The sequence below is a fragment of the Enhydra lutris genome, unplaced genomic scaffold (genome assembly GCF_002288905.1).
Source record: "Enhydra lutris kenyoni isolate GAN:26980312 unplaced genomic scaffold, ASM228890v2 scaffoldscaffold14, whole genome shotgun sequence".
Classification (NCBI taxonomy): domain Eukaryota; kingdom Metazoa; phylum Chordata; class Mammalia; order Carnivora; family Mustelidae; genus Enhydra; species Enhydra lutris.
The window spans coordinates 45,972,856-45,997,853 of NW_019154098.1; the positions used below are offsets into that span (position 1 = coordinate 45,972,856).

Here is a 24,998-nt window from a genome sequence, read left to right on the forward strand (position 1 = left end):
TTCCCTCTCCCGTACCTGCGTCCCCTCGAATCCTCCTCTCCTCCCAGCAACTCCTCTCAGCAGCCCCAGCGCTAGACCGCCCCCGCGGCCGCCACCGGCCCCCTCCTCACCATCCCTGCTGCTGGCCCGACTGTGCGTCGGAGGGGCGGGGCCAGAATGCCGCTCACGCTAGGCCCCGCCCCCGCGCCGAGGCCCCCACCCCTCTGGCCGAAAAGGGGCGGGCCCGGCCGGTGCTGGGTACAGAGTTTGCTCACTCTCGGTCGGACCCGTCCCTTCGCCTCTGAGTCCTCGCCCTTACCCCGGGCCCTCTCCTGCTCCCCGAGCGGACGCAGGGAGTCGAGGCAGGGCGTACCGGGCGCCATGAAGGGCCGCTGCCTGATAGGCGCCGCGGCGGAGGGGCTGGCTGGCTGAGGGCCCGCGCCGGCCGAGGCATGTGGAGTCCTGGCGGGAGCCTGCTCCAGGCACTCCCCCGGCTCCTGCAGCACGCCGCCCTCCAGGGCCGAACCGAGCCGCCGGCCCGCTGGGCCCTGCCGCGGGCAGCGGGCGGGGACGACGCGGCCGATTGCCTCCCCCGCGGAGGCGGGGCGAGCGCAGCGGCGGCGGCGGCTGCTGCCTCGGGCGCCCTGCTCGGCGCCTATCTGGAGCGCCACGGTCCGCCAGCGGCCTCGGAGCTGCCGGCGCCGGGCGGGGCCTTGGCGAGCTGCCCCGGGAGCGGCGGCGGCGGCGGCGGCGGCGTGGTGGTCGGCGTGGCGGAGGTGAGAAACTGGCGCTGCTGCTGCCTCGGCAGCACCTGTTGGTGCCGGAGCCTCGTGCTGGTGTGTGTGCTGGCCGCGCTGTGCTTCGCTTCCCTGGCCCTGGTCCGCCGCTACCTACAGCACCTCCTGCTCTGGGTGGAGAGCCTCGACTCCCTACTCGGAGTCCTGCTCTTCGTCGTGGGCTTCATCGTGGTTTCGTTCCCCTGCGGTTGGGGCTACATCGTGCTCAACGTGGCCGCCGGCTACCTGTACGGCTTCGTGCTGGGCATGGGACTGATGGTGGTGGGCGTCCTCATCGGCACCTTCATCGCCCATGTGGTCTGCAAGCGGCTGCTCACTGCCTGGGTGGCCGCCAGGATCCAGAGCAGCGAGAAACTGAGCGCCGTTATTCGCGTCGTGGAGGGAGGAAGCGGCCTGAAAGTGGTGGCGCTGGCCAGACTGACCCCCATACCTTTTGGGCTTCAGAATGCAGTGTTCTCGGTGAGTGGTGTCCCGCTGTCCCCCATCCCTTTCCAAGACTGTTTCCAGCGGTCTTGTGACGGCCCTGGGAGGGCGCTCCATCAGATAAATGCCAGAAGAGAAGTGACATTGACAACAGGAGTTAGAATCACTTTGTGTCGCACCCTGAGAAATCTCATACAAATAAAACAAATCTTAAGTCGGGACCTCAGACCTGGTAGAGAAAGAACTCCTCTTTTTTGGCATATTAGTGTGACTAAAATGAAGAGCCCTTTTAACTTCGAGGGGAGATGGATGAAAATGTCCGTTTTAAACATTTGTCATCTTATTTCTGTAGCAGCTTTGGCAACAGTCAGGGAGTGAAGGCTTCACATTCCTAGCTCTCTCTCTCGCCTGCAAAAATGCATCCAAGGTTTTAACTCAAGTTTTTAACGACATGGGGCTGAAGGAAGTGTTTGGGTAAACAGTGGAGGGGGTAGCTTCAGACTCCATATTATAGTCTCCTAAAACTTTAATAGGCCTGTTCTTCACAAAGTAATTTGCTTTAATACAGTGCAAAAGGGGGAAATCCTCCTGTTTATTTTTCTTTGGAGGAACTGCAATTCGAAATCATTAGGTAGGGAATAAAACAAAATAGGACAGATAATCTTTTGCTTAGTAAGCATATATTTTTCTTTATACACACCTTCTACACTCTTTTTTGCCTTGTATTATTTATTTAGTTAGTTTTCTCAAGCTCATTGCAACTGAGGAGTAGAAATACTGCTAGTGAAGAGACCATCTGCCTGGAAGAAAGGAATGAGGTCTTTACAAACTTCTTGACTTTGGACCACATCATTAACCCTATATGTCCTTGCTTTCCTCTTTTCTAAGGTGAAGGCATTGAACTAGATTACTGAGTTCCCCAGAGTCAATGATTGTAAGCTACAAAGAGTTCATATAGCGATTTCCAGGAACTCAGCCCTTCAGCTTGACTTAAATAAAACTGTGATATGGAAGTAAAGAGATGTAGCGCTCAAAACCATAGGTATAGGTATATATATGTATATATACATATATAGGTGTATAAACATTCCATAATAGGTATATTATGTTAGTGATTCTGATACATTGTATTGTTTTCAAAATATTGTTAGTCTTTAGAAACTTTCTCGTTTTGTTTTGTATTAAGAATAATTCCAACCACGGATTCCTAAAAGGTAAAGATTGGTATTTTTAGGAGTGTGGTATCCTTTTAAAGCCCAAATATCTCCTTATTCATTAGTTTGAATAATTTTTATCACCACGAATTGCTTTCAAACCAATATATAACTTTAACAAGCTGTAACCACCAGGATAAACAATTTGAATAAACTAGCAGTTTATCTAAAAAAAAAATAATAATAATTCTACCAACCTACCATTTTTGTGATGAAATTAAGAATTTTTAATTTTTCTCTTTCTTTTAAATGCCTTTTGCAAGTCTCATGTTGATATTAATCAACAGCAGCGACTAGAATGAGGCTTATGGAGGCATGGAAATAGGTAACTGTCTTTTTAGGTAGAGAGAAGTTTTGGTGTTTATGATGGTTTGGTAGTTTTTTGCCTTAAATTTTTCCGTTTTACAACAACTTATCGTATTAAGTATAAACATGAACTTTGATCCAACCTTGGGTAAAATAGATCAAGTTTTCTAAGACTTTGGAAGAGGATTGGGACTAAGGAACCTGAATATTTGCTTTGTTCTCCAGTATAGCTTGTATCCTTGTGCCTTTTCTTGTTCATTTACTGTGTGCTTACTACCCTAAGCTCTTTCCAGATATTATTTCTAATCTTTAAACCAGCTCTGCAGAATGTATTTATGCATATAGTGTAGACTTGTTTAACAGTTTGTAGCATAGGACTAGTGCTCTGGAGTCCTACTGTCTGCATCGAATCTATTGACCTTGGTCAGGTTGCTTGTCCTCTCTGTGGTCAGCTCCTTATTTGCAAAATGGGAAGAGAAATGGTACCTACTTCATAGGATCATTGAGACAATTACATAAGATAAATACCTGCAATAGAGCCTGGCTTAACAAACATGTGTTCTTTTTGGTCACCATTACCGTTGTTATTACCCAGGGTCACCTGGGTACTAAATAAATGATAAAGTAGAACTCTGCACTATGGTTTGATGGTAGGGTCTCAACCCATGGCTCTATTTCTTCATTGTATTTTTTTTTTTAATTTTTTTTTTATATAAACATATAATGTATTTTTATCCCCAGGGGTACAGGTCTGTGAATCGCCAGGTTTACACACTTTGCAGCACTCACCATAGTCCATTGTATATTTAATAGCTGCTGTAGTCCTGGGTATATAGTAAGGACTCATTATATATGTTTAATTAAAAATAAGACAGTTTTGGAGAGCCTGGGTGGCTCATTCAGTTAAGTGTTCAGTTTTTGGTTTTGGCTCAGGTCCTGATCTCAGGGTCCTGGCCCCGAGCTCCATGTCCTGTTCCGTACTCAGCAGGGAATCTGCTTGATTCTCGCTCCCTCACCCTCTTCCCCTCCTCTCTCTCTAAAATCAGTGAATAAAATAATTAAAAATAAGTGAGACAGTTTTTTAAAAATGTTTTTAACATATTAAATATGTGAATTAGAAGTTTTACTTTGTTCTTGGAAATAAGGTAATTATATAGTTGAAACCGCACTTGACAAGAGGCAACTCAAGTTGGTGCTGTGGGGTCAAGAGCAAAGAAGGAAAAAAAAAGGAAAATGGTCTCATTATTAGCATAATTTTACTGAGGAAGAAACAGAGGCTTAGCCTTCCAGGGACTTGTTCGGGGTCACTTACCTAGCAAGTGGGAGCAGCGTTTTGACAGCAGGATGGGCTGATAAGATGTGTCACACTAATATTCATATTCATAGCTGTTAAGTAGGGTGGCTTGTAGAGCCAGTGAACAGAGTCTGTTACATTTGATTTTTTTCTTCTTAACAATCTGCTTATTAGCTCTTTCAACCAAAACAGTTTACTAAATTCACCCAGGGTATGTGGGTGAAAAGAAAGCTTAGTTTAGGCTGATTTTTGTTTTAGTCTGACTTTCTTTTTTCTTCTCTAGAACTTCATTCTACCTCCACCCTTTCTATCCCCATACCCCTCTGACTGCCCATAGCTGCTCACTTTCCAGGCTTATTTATGTTTTTTTCTTTCCTTCCCATCTTTTAAAAGATCTCCCCGCCACTCCACTCTCTATTCCATTAAGAAAACTCATTTTCTTAATGCCCATGATTAAAGAAGTTTATCTGAGTTACCTTAAAGAGGAAGTGAGGTGTAGTGATCATGAGAGGCATAGGCTTTAGAAATAGTCCTTGATTAGTCCATGCTGAGTTATGAGAGTTAAATAAGCTGGTGTAGTGAAGACTTCCAAGTATTGCCTGGCACATAGTCAGTTCTGCTGTTGTTAGCAATCATTATCATTATTAGTGGTGCATGTAGTGGTATTTACATTTTAGACACAGGAGATGATTGTAAAGGTTAAAATATAGAAGAAGGTAAGGGGCTCTCCTTTGCTTTGTGTCTTTTATTAACCATATTTCTTTGCTTTTTCCATGTGTGCTAAAAAGGGATAGGCACATGGACACTACCCGATCTTGAAACTGTTGAAATAAGAAAAAAGTACATACATCTCATAGTATCAATTATTAGATCATAAAAAATATAATTTCCCAAGTACATATTTAAATTTTTTCCTTTAAAAAAATGCACCTTTTTTTTGGGCTGGGAAATAGTTAAAGCTCGCTGTTTTTACTGTAATCTTGTACCTGTAGCTGCCTTGCCTATGAAGACATCTGCCTATGAAGACAGATTTACAGACTTATAGTTTGTGCGTATTTCTCAGTATTGTTCTTATCTGGACACACGTCTAGGATGAGCATTTCTTACAGCTCCAGTCAGGACAGGTTAAGTTATGCTGTAGTAGAAACCCCTGAATCTCAGTGAGCTAGGAAGTAGAGGTTTGCTTACCTGTTGACACAGATTCATGTTCAGCGTGGCTTGGGGAAGGGGCAGGGAACCTTTGCTTTAGATCCCTTTTACCCTGGGATCCAGGCTGACAGAGCCACCATCTTTCACTTGGTTACTGGGATGTGGTGAATTTTAAAGCTTTCATCTGGAAATCATCTCACTTTTTACTGGCCTGAACAAGTTACCTGGCCAGCGGTAACTTAAAAAGAGTCACGCAGATGCCTGGAAGGAGCTAGAACTGGGCTGTCTGGTAGCAGTCTTCATGACACTGTCGCTTGATTACCTCCTTTCTCTCCCATCCCCCACAAGGAATCATCCACACCCTATGGATCCGGACTCCTGAACACGTCTGTTTGACCCCCTGCCATCATTCTGGTTCAGGTGTCTCGGCCGGCCTCCCACCTGGTCTCCTTGCCTCTGAGCCAAGGAGTTCCAATTTTTTCTCTCTCCAGAAAGTTCTTTCTGAAATGCAAATCTGATCTTGTTATTCCCCTGCAGGAAACTCTCAAATGGGTTTTCTTTTCCCCTCAGGATAAATTCCAGACCCTCACAGCATAGATACTTCTGTACCCTGTCTCTTGCCATTCCTCAATTACTAAATGCTCTTTGATGTGTTCACTTTAATCCTTAGCATTCTAGGAAGTAGACATGATATTTCTGATTCAAACAGCAAATCTTGTCTGTAGCTTTGAAAATTCAGGTTTCCCTTTTTCCTTTCCTTTTTCAGAAACCCCATGGGCTGCAAAACCTAGGCTATGTCTTGCCTGGTACTATAGGAAAAGTTTGCATTAGGACTTCAGCAGTGACTCTAATAAAACAGCCTTTAAGCCTGAAGCTGCTAAGCTCTCCTGTATAACTTACTTACCTTTGTATTTAACAAAATTATCTTTTTGAAAACAAAAGCAGTAAATACATGGGTACTGTGAGTAGAATGCACACAAAATAGAAATGAGTAAATTTGAAAGTGCAAGGCCTGTCCCTATCACCCTGGCTCTCTTTTCAGTGGAACCATTTTAAAGAATTATGTGTTAGCAAACTGTTAATTACTTTAGTTATTTTTATGAGCCCACAATAGGTTAAAAACAGCAACAGAAAGATTTTCTGTTGGTTTGGGGAGGGGCAGGGAGCTGTGAAACTGATATACTAACTAAATGACAGCAAAATGTGATTAAAGACGAACTTGGAGCTTATGTAAAGAATGAATTTTCCTCAGATTTGCACTGAGTAATCAAGAGAAAGAAGAGTTTTAGTAGTTTAGTTCATAGTCAAACTGAAATTGATTTTACAATTAAAGTTTTGACAGGCTGGTGATCATAAGACCACAAGTATGGTAAAGCCTTAGCCTCATGAACTCGTTGGGGACCTGTAGTTCTGTCTCTGCTCCTGTGTGACTTTGATGACGTCATTTAATGATATGCCCCCCAGTCATCTTATTTGTAAGGGGAGAGACAAGGTCTCATAGTTTGCTTTTCAGAAGGCAAATGTTCTGAGCAACAATTTAATATCCCCCTTTATTTTAACAGTTTGGTGATAGTATGTTTTATAAAAATGTTTTCTCATCCTAAACTCTTATTCTGTCTTATAGCTCTAGCCATCGAGTCAGATATAGGTGATGGGTCATGGCGCTTATCACTGTACCAGCATACCTGACGATCCTTCCTTCTCACTATTAAGTGTACTGATTCACTGCCACTGGTATGGTTTGGAGAGAATAGCAAGACAGAGATCAGTGTGTGTTTTGAAGGACCTTGGAGTCTTATCTCTGAAGGAGCAGATGTGATGGCTAAGTTAACAAATGTGATGCCACCTCAGCCCACACCCTTAGGCCTCACAGTGCCACTGAGTCCAACTGGCCATGACTTCTTCAAAACTTTACCCTTCTTTCTGCCCCTTCAGTTATCTCATTAGTTTTTGATGCCTCATCTGTGGGCTTTCGATTGACAAATCAGTATTTTTAGCCTACTGTATCTTAATAACACATACAATATGTCTTATTGTCCCTTATCCTGATTTAAAAAAATTCTTTAAGAGCAAATGGGTTTTATTAAAACTTATTTCAACAGTATTTGTTTAGCAGTGCTCATTGTAAACATGGGAACATATAGTTAAGCACAAAGAAGAAAATCATCATTAACATTTTAATGTTTATTTTTGTAGTCTTTACATTATTGAATTCTTGTGTTTTCCTTATATAACATTGTGAGTAAATGTTATAAATGATTCTTGTCACGTTTTACTGGATGTAATGGGCATTTTGGTCATTACAAATGGTACAGAATGACCTAAAATGGACACAGTCAACTATGGTTTTTCTGGTTTTTTGTCTTTTTCCCTGCTGACAGCTGGGTCTTATGTATAGAAGGCATTTGATAAATTTTTGGGGGGTGAGTAAAAGTAATAAGCCTATAGTTTTTCAACTCTACAAATAAAATCTTTTTAATTTATGTTCCAGAAAGTATATTCAGTAAAGTGTGTGTGTGTGTGTGTGTGTGTGTGTGTTTTTTCTGGGGAAAAGGTTTAGTGTGTGTGTGTGTATTAATCAGATTCTCAGATGGATCAGTGGCCCCCTAAATATTAACCATCAAAAGCAGTTCCTAATTTAGGTACATTGAACTAATGAAAAGATCTGTATATAAGAAGATGGCCTCTACTTTGTAGGTAGACTTACTGACCTAACCATCTTTGTCTGTAGAAGCCTATACATCACAGGCCTCTTTGGCTGTTGGAGTGGGTCTCTTCTCTCCGAGCCTCTGCCTTGTCTGTTCTCCCCAGTAGCAAGACTTTTCCTAGCACTTTCACAGTTGCTGCTTAACCAGAGGGTCTCAACCTTGACATTAGGTTGACCTTAGAGGTTACTGGAAATGCTTTTAGTGTTCATTCAATATTCACTTAATAAGTAACTGGTAGTTACCAAATTTGTGCCCACTGCTGTTCTAGATGCTAGAGTTATAACCATGAACAAGGCAAAGTTCATCCCAGATTCTTTAAGGAGCTTACAGTCTAGTGGAAATAACATTCTAGGTATAGTATGGCATAAATTTTGCTGATAATTTTCATTTCTAACATTTTTTCCTTCTGGGGGTTGGGGGAAGGTGTTCTCAATATCTGAACAACTGATTACAAGTGGACTTTGCATCCTCACCTGTTTATAAACTGACAATTATTATAAGTCTCAACATTTATAAACAATTTTGATGTTGATATCGTCAACATCCAATGAGTATATATTTAGCATATAATATATAGTAGACATCATGCTAAAGACAATAAAGAACAAGAGAGGTCCTTTTCTTCATAGAATTTCTAGTCTGGGGAAGAGGTGAAGGGCAAACAGGTGGTGAGATCTTTAGTTACTCTCTAGTGTGAAGGGGATAGGGATGGCCTAGTGTCCTCTCAGACAACCTTAAAGCTGTTCTTTTTTTTTTTTTTAAGATTTTATTTATTTATTTGACAGAGAGAGATCACAAGTAGACAGAGGGGCAGGCAGAGAGAGAGAGAGAGGGAAGCAGGCTCCCCGCTGAGCAGAGAGCCCGATGCGGGACTCCATCACAGGACCCCGAGATCATGACCTGAGCCGAAGGCAGCGGCTTAACCCACTGAGCCACCCAGGCGCCCCCTTAAAGCTGTTCTTAATGCAGACCTGGGAGCTCAGGGAAGCTTTGCTAGAGATGTCCATGACTGAGTAGTAAAAGAAAGTTTAGGACTTTTGCCCAAGAAAGAGGAGTGGGAGGAAGGATATGAGTTTCCTTGCCAGAAGGAACATTGTGCAAAGGCCCAGAAGGAAAAGAGAGCAAGGAGTGTTTTAAGAACAAGAGAATTTTGATGTGCCTGGAACATAATGTGACATGAAGCATGAGGAAATCAGAGTTGGGGTCATGAAGCGCATTTCCTGTGGAAGTGAACCTGAACCGTATTCTGATGGCAGAAGTAAGAGTTAAGCAGGATTAGATCTAGCTTTTTAAAAGATTTCTCCAGGATTTAGCATAGTTGGTGAGTGCGGGTAGGTCTCCTGTCCGTGTCCATACTAGAGAGGAGAGACTGACTAGGAGCAGAATAGACAGTAGGTAGATTTCTTAGGTATTAGAAAGTGGCATTGAAAGACAGGGCAGATGAGTAGACATGGGAATGAGGGAAGAATGAGCTGTGTGACTGACTTTTGAGGTGTCTAATTAGGGAAACTGAGATTGGGGACATGAGGAGAAGTATTTTGGGGAGGGAAGGAAAAAGAAGGGGAAATGGGCAGTTAATGTCCTTTCTTATACTCGTTTTTAAATTTTTATATTTCTGGAAGTGAAAACTATAGTTGATCCTCAGAACAATGCAGGGGTTGGGTACTGACCCCCCCAGTCAGAAATCTACTCCCCAAAAAACTTTAGCCTAGTGTTGACCAGAAGCCTTACTGATAGCATAAGCAGTCAATACACAAATATTTTGTATGTTATTGTATACAAATAACATTATCTACTGTTTTCTTACAATAAAGTAAGCTAGAGAAAAGAAAATGCCATTAAGAAAATCATAAGAGTAATACATGTGCAGAGTGTACTGTCTTTACTGGGAGAAATCCATGTGTAAGTGGAATTGCATAGTTCAAACCCGTGGTGTTCAAGGGTCAACTCTAGTTGCCATTTGCAACTGTTTCTGAAATATCAATAGTATTTTGAGGATATGTATATATGCAGTTTATCAATAAGTAGTAATTAGATGAAAAGATTGACTGTACTCATTTTCATTTCCTTTTGCCATTCCTTTCTTAAAAATTATTTTGGGGATTCATGATTTTTTTTCCTATATAATATTATTAAATATATTTTTAATTGGAATTTACCTTAATTGCAACTTTGTCAATAAAACAGCATTGTTTTTGTATAAGACAAGAAAATTTAGGAAAGTATAATTTGCTGAAACTAATATTAGATTCACAAAACTGTGGATAAAATCTGAGTTCTTCTAAACACAGATAGATCCTCTTTATATTCTTCATTAGGTCTATGTCAAGGTATTCTGTGTAAAAATTACATAGTTTCTTAGTGGATTAAATTAAATCCAGTAAAGCCATTGTATAAGTAGCTGGAAACTCAGAAAGTGGAGGGGTTGCCTGGTGAGCTGAATTTTGTGCTGTGTGGTAGAGGACAGCAGGCCCCGGGTTCTGGGAGCATTTGAGTGATCCGTCTGAAGATAGAAGTTCTCTTACTGTCCGCCCCAAAGATCAGTCAGCTCTAGCTCTTTTGAGTTAAGCATTTTTCCTTTTCTTTCTCCCTCCTCCCCTCTTCCTCCTCCTCCTCCTTCTTCTTCTTCTTCTTCTTTTTCTTTTTTGTTGTGCCCCCCCGCCCCCCTGCCCCAGCCCCTTGAATGGGCTCTTTGTTTTCAGGATTTATTTGGTATAAGGTCATGTCCTACATTAACCCATACCAGCCCAGAGAAATGAATTCCATCTCCAAGGAAAGCACAGTACCTCTAGGACTAAGAATGTATATGCCTCTACAGTGCTTCTAGAGTATTAAAAGCATGGGAGGATGGCAATCAAGGTAACACCATCCCTGAGTTCTTGAGTTCTGTGATCACAGAGACTGAGCAACAAGACAGCAATGACATCCTAGGCTGAGATTTCTAGGAGTTCTTTGGAGTAGGAAAACAATCTTGAGCCAAGATCCCAGGATGTTGTAGGCAGAAACTCCAATGATAATATTCTACGCTCACATTTAATGTCTTTCTGGCAAGAAAGACAAGCAGACAGATTTTTAAGAAGTTGGTGGGTGAGAACTTATTGGGAAGAGAAGCTTGGATAGGTCTTTGTGGGAACAAGTATTCTAAATTTATTATGTTTTTCAAAGAATGGAGCCAGGTGCAGATTCTGAATAGGACCTTAGCATATAGGAAGTGGTGTATTGGAATAATTTGGAACTGTTTATCTTAATAAAGTTAGTACTAGCTGAAAAATGTGTGTGTATGTGACTGTGTTGCTGTACTGGTTAAATTACTTGACACTCCAGTGTAAGTGTTTAAAACAATTAGCCAAAATTAGTTTTTTACTTTCTTTTGATACACAGCTTTTCAGAAAGGGCATATATGTAAACAGTAACACTTGTTTTTTCCCTAGGATGAAGTTCTGTCATAAAAGGTTTGGTGATATTTGATTTCTCCTTTGGACAAAGGTCTTGTTAAAGAGTTGAGTTGTAGAGTTATTTCACATTTATGAGATCAGTTCTTAACATCGCCATTTGGATATTCCTGATTTCCATGTGAATGTCAATTTTATGTTTTACTTGGAGAAATTTCATTACATTTAAAGACTATGGACTGAAGCTTTGCATTCTGACATTTTGGAAATGAAATATTTACTTTAAAGATTAACAACCTCCAAAACCTGTAATGTTTTATTATTAACTGCAGTAATTTTTATGATTCATTTTTTGTCATATGTACTCATTTTATACATTTGACATGTTTATTCTAAAGAGTAGTCTCTTCTATAACTACCCCAAACTGACAGAGGAGCCTTTCTTCCTCTCATTGACCTCATTTCTTGACTAGACTCTCTAGTGCTTTTCTACTAGGTACAGACTTGTTTCCCTTTTCATCCCAGGCCCCTAACAAGCATCACCCTAAGGAAGGCCTTGTCCTGTATAGGATTCCCTTGCATGTGCTCTAAACAATCCACACCCCACTGCCAAACTCACGGGTACATCCTGTGCCCTATTGTCCCTGTTCAGTCCCTTCTTAGAACACCTTAGCTTCCTCATCCCACCTGTCTCTGCTTGCCAAACCCATATTTGGCTTTCAGAGTCCATTTCAAATGCCTCTTTTCCCACTTGGTTGCCCTTTGGCCCCTATTCCTGCAGCAAATATTAATCCCTGATTACTCTTTAACACTCTACACATAGTCCTTCTCAAGAATCCTTTACTGCCTGTTTTTGAGGTAGTTGATGTGTCTTTGTCAGTGTGTAAACCCTTTGAGGTAGGAGTTGTATCTTACTTTCCGTCTCTTGCAGGCACCAACCAGAACATCTTACATGGGCGGCCTGGAGCCAACAGTTGCTGAGTTAAATTGTTAACTAGTCGCAGTAGTATTCTTTCCAAACCAGCAGTGGTGTATCTCGAGTTAATCATCTGTGAGTGGAGATGAATGTAGCTTTACTGAAAATGCGACTTACATGATTAGATTAGAGTGTAGTTAGAATAATTGTAGGTTACTCTTAAAATACCAGATCTTAACATCAGCCCCCCAAAAAAGTTTAATAAAATGTCCAATAATTTTCTTGCATACTAGTAAACCTGGATGGGGATATATAGAAAAATTATTTTCAAAATTAATAGCACTAGCAACAACAAAACCACAAATGCTTAAAGGTACATGAATAAGAAATGTATTATATAAATAAAACCATCAAACTTTAGTAAGAGATGTAAAGATTTTGAGTAATTATAGATAACATTCTGGATAAGAATATTGAATATTGTGGGGATTTCAGTTCTATCCAGATTAATTTATAAATTTACCATAGTCCCAATATAAAATGTACTGATTTTTTCTTTTGAGTGACAGAATGATCCTAAAACTTATCTCTAAAAACGAATAGGTATGAATAGTTATGGCAGCTTTAAAAAAAGAAGAGTAATGAAAGGATTTGCAGGATAGGGAATTCTTTGTCAGATATTAACTGATAGTCTTTGCAACAATTTGGTTTCAATACAGGATTTAAGATGTCACTGGAGATTATTAGAGCCCCAGGTAGACTTTTTATATATAATTACTTCATTTGTAACAAAGTAAACATCACAAATCATAGGAGAAGTTATTGATTATTCAGTAAGTACTGCTAGGGAGATTGGCTCTTGAAGAAGGGGAGGAATATCCTATATATTCTATATCCTCACCTTTAATTCCAGAAGGAATAAGTGGTAAATGTTAAAAAGGAAAATAGAATCAGAAAAGAAATACACGTTTAAAAAAAAAAAAAAAAAGGATCTGGGACACCTGGGTGGCTTAGTCGATCAAGTGGCTCCCTTCAGCTTCAGTCGTGATCCCAGGTCTTAGGTTTGAGTCCCGCATCAGGGTACCTTGCTCAGCAGGGAGCCCTTCTTCCTCTGCCTCTGCCTGCCACTCTGCCTGTTTGTGCTCTCTCTCTTTGTGACAAATAAATAAAATCTTAAAAAAAAAAAAAAAACCTAAAAAGACCTAAAGTTAAAGAAAAAAAAAAGGAAAAAAATCAGAGGAAAAGATTGATAATATTTGATTATGTAAAAATTTTGAAATGTGTATGTCAAAACATAAAATATAAGGGACACTTAAGTGGAAAATATTTGGAAAATATTTTAGTGGAATATATTTATAATATATTATATTATTATTATAATATATATTATATATAATATATATATTATATTATTATTATTATATTAAATAGTGGAAAATATTTGCCAAATATAATAGACAAAGGTTGCCCTTACTATTTATAGAACTCTTACGAATAAATAAAAAATTTTAACATTCCAATAAAAATGGACAAACATGAACAAGGAAAGCCATAAAGAAATGCAAATAAGAAAATGTATATTTAAAACTAATATCAAAATACATTAAAATGTGTAAGATAAACAATCATGAAATACCATTTTTGCTCCATCAGACTAGGAAAGATTGAAATTTAATACTTAGAGTTGGTAAGAGTATGACGAAACACACACTCATGGATTATTTATTGATAGATACATAAATCAGTGTGAACTTTTTGGAAAAACAGGCTTTACTATTGGATCCAATAATTCTATTCCTAGTGATCTATCCTAAAATAATGGAGATACATATTGTATTAGTCATTTCTTCCTGTATAACACTCCAAAACTTGAGTGACTTTAAAAAATAAAATAAATAAATAAAATAAAAGTAAGCATTTATTAGCTCCCAGTTTCTGTGGGTTGGGAATTCTGTTGCAGCATAGCCAGGTGCTTCTGACTCAGGTTTTCTCAAAACCCTGCAATCAAGTGGTGGCCAGGACTATAGATAAGATGTGGATGGGGGATTATCTGCCTCCAGGCTTACTCACATGGCCACAGGTCTTGGCTAGCTGTAGGCTAAGACATTAGTTCCTTGCCTCACGGCGCTCTCCATCAAGCTACTTTAGGATATGGCTTGTCTACTGTAGGGAGAGATGGAGTTCTACTCTTTTTGTAACCTGATATTGAAGGTAACATCTCTTCACTTCTGCTAGAGGCTGTTTGCTATTAAGTAAGCACCAGGTCCAAACCACATTCTAGGGGAAAAGATCACATAAGGACATGAGTAACAGAGGAGGAGTTTTGTTGGAATATTTTAGACACCCGTACACAGGTTAATATACAAAGGTTTTCATCAGTTTTTTAAAAATTTATAATAACAGAAATATAAATAAATAATCACATATAGACAAACAAGTAAGCAATTTAAATATTCTATAGTGGAAGAATGGTTATATTGAGCTAGATCCACATAGTGGTAGTATAATTGCATAATAATGATAATATCTATCTTTTCTGAGTGTCAGTCATGTGCTATTCATTTGCTACATATTGTACAAATATTTCTGATCTCGACAACAACAATGTAAGTTTGGTTATTACCCTCATTTTACAGATGAAAAAACTGATGCTCGGATGCACAGTAGTTCACTGAATTCTCAGAACTCACATGCTATCATGGGGTTACTTGGCTTCAAAGCCTGGTAACCACACTGCCACTAAAGTATGCTTATCAAGATTATTAATTAACATGAGGAAGACTTACAAAACTGTTTTTACAAAATGATCTGTGTGTACACATTTTATTTACATTGAAGAAAAAAGATAGTCACAAATGTTATCTTTCAGTGGTAGAATCATAGAATACTAAATTTTTTCTTTACACTCGAATTTTATTCTAAATCTACATTGTGCATGTATTCCCTTTATAATCATTGAAGAAAATTGGAATGCTTTGTAAATGTTTCAGCTCCCTAGGAAAAACTACTAATAAGACTTGTACACACAGTTTTATGTAAAATTGAAATTTTACTTGATAATGAATCAGTTCCTTTAATCTGCTCTTCTAGATTACTGATCTCTCCTTACCCAACTATCTGATGGCATCTTCGGTTGGACTGCTTCCTACCCAGCTTCTGAATTCTTACTTGGGTACCACCCTGCGGACAATGGAAGATGTCATTGCAGAACAGAGTGTTAGTGGATATTTTGTTTTTTGTTTACAGGTGAGTTTAAGGCCAAAGGTTGTCTTTTTTTTTTTTTTTAATTTCCTTTTTCTATGGCATTACAACAGATTTCATTGAAAATCATTTAGGAGGATTTTTCCTTTTTGTGTCTTTCCTTGTTCTTTTGATTATACTTCGTATTTTGACATTTACATTTTAATTGTGTGGATATATGGAAGTTTATAGAACTGAATTGGTACTTACTGAAAATTCTCTTTAAAAAGGGAATGACAGGGATGCCTGGGTGGCTTAGTTGGTTGGACGACTGCTTTTGGCTCAGGTCATGATCCTGGAGTCCCGGGATCCAGTCCCGCATTGGGCTCCCAGCTCCACGGGGAGTCTGCTTCTCTCTCTGACCTTCTCGCTCATGCTCTCTCTCACTGTCTCTCTCTCAAATAAATAAATAAAATCTTTAAAAAAAAAAGGGGGGGATGACAAAAATAAGGTTCTTTTTGCAGTGATTTTCAAAGTCATCACTCTATTTTGGGTTTTTGTGAAGTGTTGTTAATACTATGCTTCTGAATATAATTTTAGTGAGGTTTGATAGAGTTGGGTTTTTGTCTTATCTTCAAGTTATTAAACTCTCCAATTGATATTTTTTAAGAGTATTATGCTGGCAATGTAAACTTTTTCCAGTACAATTTTATGTAGAACAAAATAATTTTTAGAAAGTATTGCTTTATAAAAATCATCTGAAGTATTTCATTACAAATTTAAATAAGATTAGCATAATGGATTGTTATTGCCATGTGAATTGTAATATAGTTTAGGGTACATATGATTACATATAAAAAAATGTTGATAAGAGAGAAAAATCCAGCTGTGTAGGCATATTTATTCAGTTCCTTTAAATTGTAACAGGAAGAGTTAAAAAAAACTCATTTCTTTGGTTGTGCTACATGTCCTTCCTGAGATTTACCAACATATAAAATCACCATAATTTTTGATGATTTAGTAAGATGCTGATAATAACTTTTATTGAGATCTTTATATGCCATATATTTAAGCTCCTTTAATCCCTACCAAAGGGCTGGAAGGTATGTATTTTTAATATCTCCAGCCTATTGTGTATACATCTCTTCCCAACTTCGTGTTCAGTGACATCAGCAGTGGTAACTTGAAATTGATCGTGGCAGGAGTATTTATACCATGGACAATGGCAGGTGCTCCAAATCAAGATTCCTACCTCTGATCTCCACGAGCTAGTTTATCAGCACACTAGTGGAGGGCGATTTGTGTAAAGTCATAGCTACAAGGGGTAGAACCATGATATAAACAAACGGAGTTGGCTCTGTGAACTATGTTCATAACTAGGACCATAGTTTACTGAGCAGAACACTGAGATAGCCGATATCTTATTGATCCCTTAACTTGTTAGTTTTAATTTATGTTATTAAATATATGATACCATATTAGAAATTTAGTGTATTATTCTCCACTTTTTTTAAGGTACTATATTGTATTAAAAATATTATGATAAATAAAGCCAGAGTTGATTTTCTCTGTGCTTATGTAGTACAAGTTTAGTAAACAGAGTGAGCCCAGGAATATTTATATTGAACTATAAATAAAGCTATCAATTAAATGGCTTGCTTTATGAAAAATTTTGTAATGTTTTTGACATTCAGGGAATTTTTTTTTTTTTTTTTTTTTTTTACTTTTTTTCTACAAAGTTATACACACACACACACACACACACAGACATATTTTAAAGAACCTGAATCTAGGTTTAGGGTTTTTATTATAGTTGGTTTATTTTTATTGATGTAGTATGTTAATCACATATTAAACCTTTTTATACATTATATGTACGTGATAATGTATGTTTTTAATTACCTCGAGGTACTATAAGATTCTAACATACCCTGCATTCTCAGATTTTTTTTAGTATAAATTTAAGTATATTTTATGTTTTTCTAGTTTCCTGGAAATGAATAATCCATTTGAAATATATTTCTCCCCCCTTATATTATGCTTGAGTCATTAGAATTTGTCATTATTAGTAGTTTTCATAATATTTTCACTATTTGATACTTTATATTTCTGAGCATCTTAGTAAATCATTAAACTATAATTGGTAGAGTTATAATAGAAAAAAATAGTTCGTGTATTTGTCAGTTGTGCTTCTAAAAATATAGGATCTTCTTTTTAATCCAGTGATTTTATACCCCTTTGTTTGAGTTGACAAATTTAAGTTTAGCATTCAAGACGGGAAAAAAGGGCAAATAGTTCTTAACCCAGACATTTATGAAGATAACAATAACCATCACAACAAAAAAAATAAAGACATATTTATGCCTCAGTTTTATTTACTGATGTTACTTTATAGCTTAGTATATTTCAGAAAGGATTTAATTCAGCTTATAAAAGATTTACAGGAGAATAAAACAAGAGGAAAAAGAAGTCATCCTGAAGGGGGAAGTCCATAGGAAAAAAGGATGAAGCTTAAGTGGAAAGTAGAGTAAGTGTGTTCACGAGGTTTCTCATACTTGCTAGATATAAGCCACGAATCTGCCTCTGAACTTTATAGCCACCTAAATAGAACCCAGTGTCTATAAAATTAAAACAATACAAAATAGATGTTCAGAGGAAGGCACAACTATTTCTTGTACAAGAATCCAACTTGGATTCTGTGGATTCGCAATTCAGTTACTCTTTTCCATGCCCTGTATTTTTCTGTGTACACAGCAGCCAAAACGCTGGATGAGTCCAAGTTTGATATGCTTTGCACCTGTTGTTTTCGGGAAGTCATACGGCCGGATTGGTAATATTTAATTCATCGTTGCAAACGTTCTGCTGGTTTCTCAACATTGCCCCATAGCCCAACTGTTTCCTTTGTCTTCCTACTCCCCCATTGCCTCAGTGACTACTGCAAACCTATCTCAGCTCCTCACAATTTTGATTTCTAACCCCACATTCCTCTTCAGTGTCAACAGATTATCTCTTTTGCTTAAAAGAAAAATCAGAAGGCTTCAAATGGGAAACCCCTCAATTTCCATCTAAGAAATCCACTAAACAGTCTGTGTTCAGCTCACGCTCTCAGCTTGTTCTTCAGTGGATAGTAGAAGAGATGCCTTTTGTCTTTGATTCTTTTGTTTTAATAGGGAAACTTTCTAAAACAGGTTTTTGGTTTTTGTTGTTGTTTGTTTTTGTTTTGTTTTGTTTTTACATTTACACCAAGGTGGTGTGTTGGGAAAAGACTCTGTACAAATTGCCAGGCCCTGGGTCTAGAAGGGCCTCTGGGGAAAGTCCCATGTAGAGCTGTAGCTAGTTCACCCTCACTGGGAACCTGAGAAGTTTTTCTGCCAGATCTAAGCCTACTTCTATGACTGTCATCACCAACTTTGTTGAAATCAGATGCACTTTCCAGTTCTCATCTAGCTCGATTTCTTAGCAACCTAAGATTCTGCTAACCATGCCTTTTTAAAACATTTTTTCCCTTATCATTTTGATTGTTTTTTTTCTGCTTGCCTGGTTCATTTATCAGTATCTCTTCCTCTTTTCACCCCAGAATTGATGTTCCTCATGATTCTAGCCTAAGCTTTCTGTTCTTACTCTGAAAACTTTTCTCCTTAGCAAATCCTATTACTGAGTTGGCTGCTGTTATGTTTATTTGTGTAAGGACTCCCTGATACACATCTTGAGCCCAGCCTTCTTTCCATAGCTTTGGACCTGTTCCCTGCATTGCTTTGGATCTCTGTTCAGCACCTCAAATTCAACATGTCTGAGGCAGAGTTTAGCATCTCATCCACACCCTTTCCAAGTTAGTTCTAAGGTACTTTCCATGACTTCACATGGTGTCATCACAACACTGATAAGTATCAGACTGAGAGTTTTCAGTGAGTAGATCTTGTTTGTTTGGTTGTTTTTTAAAGAGAGCTCACATGTTAGAGAACCAACACAAGATTTGAAGGCCCACCTTTAAAATACCTAATTTGCTCAGAATTCTATGGCATAATGAATACCCATTTACTAGTGCCTCCCTTTCACAAGTTCCAAATTCCCCTCTCTAATCCACCCCCAGCATGTCTGCCTCTGCACTTCCCCACTACCCTCAATGCTTATATTTAGAATATTTTTCCCACAAAACTGCTAAAATTATGCATAGGCTTAATTGAAACAGTATTATATTTTAGGGTCACTGTGGATAGATCAGCCTTTGAAACTTACTGGGACATTAAAGGTCACCTGTTCTAACCTTGTTGCACTGAGACTATTTGCTCCAAACTCTGAAGAACTGATTTACAAATGAAGTTAGAAGATGTGTACTGCCTAGACATTTTGATGAACTGTATATAGAATGTTAAAGCATCTTAACACATAAAGAGGGGCCACAGCTTCCTATTGGAGAGAAGCAGAAGCCCCACATAGCAATGTGAAATCACATCACTAGTTGAGTGGCTAAACCAAGACTGGCACCTGACTTTCATGTCAGTGCTTTTTCTAGCATCCCTTTGATGGGCATTTTTTCTCAATCACCATGTTTTCCTTTGTTTTGTTTTTCCCTAAGCACAAACAATTTCATGTTCATGGTCTCTTGTTAATTTCTTTTGAAGTTTATTAGCATTTCATTTTTTAAGTGGTTTTTGATATTTTGCATTTTGGCTGCACCAGATAGTTCATTTGCAAATGGTAGTGCTTCTCTCTAAGCGGACTTAGGAATACCTATGGACATTTATGGTCATGCAAAGATATAGTACATTAATTAAATTAAGATTTAGTTGGCAGACCTCTGTTGTCGACTTTTTTTTTTTTTTTTTTAAATCCTTGAAGGAAGCTTTTTGGTACAAAGAGACAAGTTTGACTTCTATCAAGCAAACATCATGTATATGGACTAAAAGGGATGTATGCTTGCCTTGTGTTAACCTGATACCCTGTGTTGATGACATATAGATTTTAGCCCTCTACTCTCAATAGACGAAGCCAAGGAAAGAATGGATGGCAACTGTGTATAATCTATTTAAAATTCTTACCTGACTATATTTGAGAAGCATCCTGTTTGAAATATTTCTAAGCTAAATATTTACTGGGTTTATTTCTCCTTTTTTCCCCCTGTGTAAAATATTGTTAACTGTAATGTTTTATTTTTATTCACAGATTATTATAAGTATAGGCCTCATGTTTTATGTAGTTCATCGAGCTCAAGTGGAATTGAATGCAGCTATTGTAGCTTGTGAAATGGAACTGAAAACCTCTCTGGTTAAAGGCAATCAACCAAATACCAGTGGCTCTTCATTCTACAACAAGAGGACCCTAACATTTTCTGGAGGTGGAATCAATATTGTATGACTGATGAAATGTATGATTGTCAAGAGCTAGTGTGCTGTCCAAGGTCCAGTGGTCACCTTACCAGTGGGCAGAGACAAGTTCTAATTGTATACGGCACAAACAAAACTGACTAGTTTTTAAATTGCACAATTTTTTAAAGGAAGAATCATTTTCTGGATATGTAAGTGTACATGTAGATGCAAATTTGGGCTGCACCTCTTTATCATTTATTATGCCCTCCGTGGCCTATAGGTCTGCACTTTAGTGTTTTTTAATTGTTTTCTTTCTGGGTACTTATGAACAGAGAAATAACCCAAATATTTTTCTGCTTAGTGTCTTTATTTATAAAGTCCATGAAAAGTTGTAAGCATCTTCCCTACTTATAATGATGAGTAAGAGTATGTAATTTTAAATGTATGATATTATTTAGATGTTCTTTATCCTTTTAAGAAAAGATAGTGTTTCTTTGTTTTGTTTTTTAAGTGGGACCACTTTGCTTCCCTTTTCCTTACAAGTTAGAATATAGACATTAACTTTCAGTTGAATGTATTTTTGCAAGCATCATTGCAGGGCCATTTACACCTGTTCACACAAGCTTAAATCCTACATTGTGGGACTGAAGTGCTCTTAAGATACCTTTTTATTTTCACTGTGGAATATGCAAAGTAAAAGGGAAATTATTGGGCAGTGGCTCAAATTAGAACCCATGTTCTAATTCCATTACATTGGCTTTACTCTCCTTAGATCTTTCATCAAAGGGCTGTCCCATTGCAGTCTTACTAAAAAGTTTTAGTAAAATAAACTTCTTTTTCCTTTTATATTCATCATTAGGCTTTGAGATAAAAGATCTAATCCTTTAAAATGATGGACTTACCATCATTGAAGATGTCACTCAGGTGGCCTTGTTTGATCAAATCGCCTTTTAAAAAAAAACCAAGCTTTAAAATCATGTTTATCAGTCCACTGAGTTACATATATATTTGTCCCCATAGTCTTCAGCTTTAAAACTATAAATACACTGTTAATGCCCAAATTTGTATTATTTGCCCTACTATAAAGTGGGTTTATTTTGTTTGTTTTTTGGTACTTGTTTTTCTCTGATAAGACTCAGGAATTCTGAAATGTGAAATTAAGTCTCAATTCTTTCTCTTGTAGCATGAATTGAGTATATTTATTAATAGCACTTAGGAGTATATCATACAGTAATTTGGCATATGATTCATATGACATATGTATTATGCATCTATCACCTTATGATTTTAAAATGGTTTAGTTGTGAACTTGATGACTAGTGTTTTTTTTACAACCCAGATTATAGATACAAATGCAAATTTTCTGGTTGGTATCTCTTTTTTGGCTATGAAGATTCCACCTTATCAGAGAACTCCCATTTGCCCTTTCATAAGGGTAAAACCTTTGCCCTGATTCACTAAAGTGCAAAAGAATTCTTTGGGAGCAGATTATTCTAGTCTTATGTTAAAGACACATTGCATTTGATTTTAATGCATAAGTTTTTTCCCTTATTGGAGTTATAATCGATTTCCTTACCTTCATCATGTCTAAGATTTTTCACCTTTGGGTAATAGAAAAGTTCATTTACATGTCCATACCAAGACTTCAGTGCAAATGATCCAAGAAGCAGCTGGGTCTGCAGTACTTAATTGGCCTCCAAATCCTCCTTTCTTTCCTTGGTAGAAAAAAACATACAGTACTAGAATATTCTTATTCTTCTTTTATCCTAATTACTTGTTTTTATTTTTTTAAATAATTTTAATTTAATAATCCCAATGAACAATATGCTTGATTTATTCTTTTCTGTCTAACTTGACAATATTTTTCTTGTGTTTCTTGTTTTTGATAAGTTTTTGTTAAAGGAATTTAAGATCACTACTTTCAGACTTGTGTTACACTTCATGTCTATTGAAGTGCATTTATTTACTTAGCATTTTGTAACTTGAATAATTTCACCAAATGAATACCTTTTAGTAGTTTGTAATGAGTTCTTCCAATTGTTGCATTTTGCTTCATACTTAAATATGTAAAGGTAGAAGAGAAATAATTTTTCTGTATTCTGCCAATCATAATTTTATATAATAAAATCATCCATTTTTACTTAAAATAGTATGGATTTACTATTTCTAAAATACTAATCTAAAGCTGCAATTTTCCTTTGCTTCATTATTTCCCAGCCTCCCAAGTAAACAACAATCCATTATATTCATGCTTTTTGATAGCTGAATTTGGTTACTGGATTTTGGATGTGTTCTCTACAAACTGTATGAAGCATTGCCATGCTTTATTCACTCCATCTTTAAGCTTGCATCCCAGATTTATGGCAGCAGCAAATTTAACGAGATCCTTGTATGTTGCCCAAATAATGCCTCCAGTTCTAGAGTGTATATTTTTAAAATAAAATGTTTTGACTTTTCAAACAGCAGTATAAAGTTGCTTTATGAACGTTTTAAAAATCATACAACATACCTAATTTCTCAATATGATGAAAGATAATATTCTGTTTTTAATTCTTTGGGCCTTTCCCTTAGTTTTCCATACTTTTTTGGTTTATTGTTAATGATTTGTTTACTCTTTGCCAAATTTTATCATGTAAATTATTTTTAAACAGCACATCGTTTTAAAAATGTGTACATAATAATTTACTAAGTGCTTTCATGTCCATTTTCATTTGATCATCTGATTTGTGAAATAACTTGAAATCTGTACTCTTTGGTTTATGAAAATAATAGAACCAAATCTCTGTCATTAGAACACGTGTTTTTACTTTGTGTTCAAAGGAGACTTGGGTCGATTTGTTCCGAGCCTGCCATAGTCTTGTTTTATGTACTTTGTAACCAACTGCAAACCTAAGATGACTTTCCTTTGGTAGGGTCAAATGTATGACTATAAGACATTTCCCTCCTTGAGAAGCTAAGTTCAGTAGTTACTCTTACTTACCTTGCTGTAACTGAGCTCAATGGTCTCGCCACCAGCATGTCCCAGCATTTCTGTGTGTGTTAATGTACAATGCTGATTTGGACTGTTCTTGGGGAAGGTGCTATGGCTTACTTACGTCCGTATTTGTGGGACTAGCTTTAGAATGCTTGAGAAAGAGGATAGGTATGTGTCAGGGTGATACAGGTCAGTCCTTAAATGCGTGGTAAGTCCACGCTATTCAAATCTAAGTGGTGTTTGCAGAGAAAAAGAAAGGTTCAGGAGGACCTCAGGGACAGTGAGACCGACCAGGTTGATGACTTTGGTGATGGAATTTTGTTTCAGAACAATGGTCAAAATAACAGTGTTTGGTGTTTAGATTGGACATTGCTGATTTCTGTTGTAATCAGCTATTTAGGATATATTTTTTTTAAAGGTCATCTCTTTAAGTTTGAAAGCCTTTAAAGAAGGGAGAGGAATCACCCGTTCCACAGGATATTTGAAACTCAGGAGTTCTGGTAACTGTGCATATTGAACATTAACTGTTAATTTATTTCACAACTAAATTATAACTTGGTACTTTGGAATTGCTAAGTGATTGCTGCAAACTATTTTCTATGGTAGCTGAAGATTTAAAATAGATAATTCAATGGGTGAATCAGTAAAATCTCTTGATAATTGACATCCCAGATCACTTGTGTGCCTGAGAAAATAAAAGGTGATATTTTATTTTCCTTCTTTCTTCTCTTTCTTTCCCTCTATAATTTGATGGATATAGAGACGTGTGACATGGGAGGGAGCGTAGGAGGAAGGGAAGACATGCTTCTAAGATGGAATGGTGGTGACACTAGATGAGGGTGGTCGTGGTTATGGTTATAGCAGAGGCCCTCTGGAGAGATGATTCTGGTGTCTAACATTGGCACTTCCCCTTCCATTTTTTTTTTCCCTTATACCGCTAAATCATGAAATGCCACCTACCTGTCAAAAAATCTTGTCATTTGTCCCAGGCTACAGTAATGTTTACAATGCCTTCATAATAATGAAAGTCTTTCACCGGTATGATTTCCTGTTGATCTCTACCCTTGTTCCATGACTGTTGCTTTGAGGGCATACTCTGCTGTCATACATTTTCATCTCAGCACCTAAAATAATGCTTGTCCTTGTTGACTTGTAGCAGTTACCATACTGTCAATGTACATCTTTTTTGGTCAAAATTGCTTGCTGGAACATAACATAGGCCAAAAGGGGGATACCCCATGTTGACAGACTGCTCTAAGTAGAGAGGTGCAGTGGAGTGCCCATTGGATAAGCATGCCTGGCAGTGCATGTGCTCATTACCCAAGATGGCACAGTACTCTCTGCCATGCTCGCCGTCCCT

General features: G+C 37.8%; 1 protein-coding gene across 2 annotated transcripts; it reads left to right on the top strand.

Annotated features, from left to right (window-relative positions):
• Nucleotides 1–254: 254 nt before the first annotated feature.
• On the top strand, nt 255–24,336 carry LOC111146823 (transmembrane protein 64). 2 transcript variants are annotated; one of them, XM_022502521.1, is made up of 3 exons: nt 255–1,235; nt 15,269–15,424; nt 20,522–24,336. In XM_022502521.1, the coding sequence occupies exons 1-3, from the start codon at nt 432–434 to the stop codon at nt 20,711–20,713; spliced, it is 1,152 nt and encodes a 383-aa protein (XP_022358229.1). In that variant the 5' UTR covers nt 255–431; the 3' UTR covers nt 20,714–24,336. The 2 variants fall into 2 exon arrangements, with proteins under 2 accessions (XP_022358229.1, XP_022358230.1); XM_022502522.1 differs by lacking the exon at nt 15,269–15,424.
• Nucleotides 24,337–24,998: the final 662 nt, after the last annotated feature.

Excerpts from the sequence above, each read along its gene's own strand:
- LOC111146823 (XM_022502521.1), top strand. The coding sequence starts at position 432 with ATGTGGAGTCCTGGCGGGAGCCTGCTCCAGGCACTCCCCCGGCTCCTG. Across the intron at positions 1,236-15,268 it reads TTCAGAATGCAGTGTTCTCG|ATTACTGATCTCTCCTTACC; the intron begins GTGAGTGGTGTC and ends CTGCTCTTCTAG. Across the intron at positions 15,425-20,521 it reads ATTTTGTTTTTTGTTTACAG|ATTATTATAAGTATAGGCCT; the intron begins GTGAGTTTAAGG and ends TTTTATTCACAG.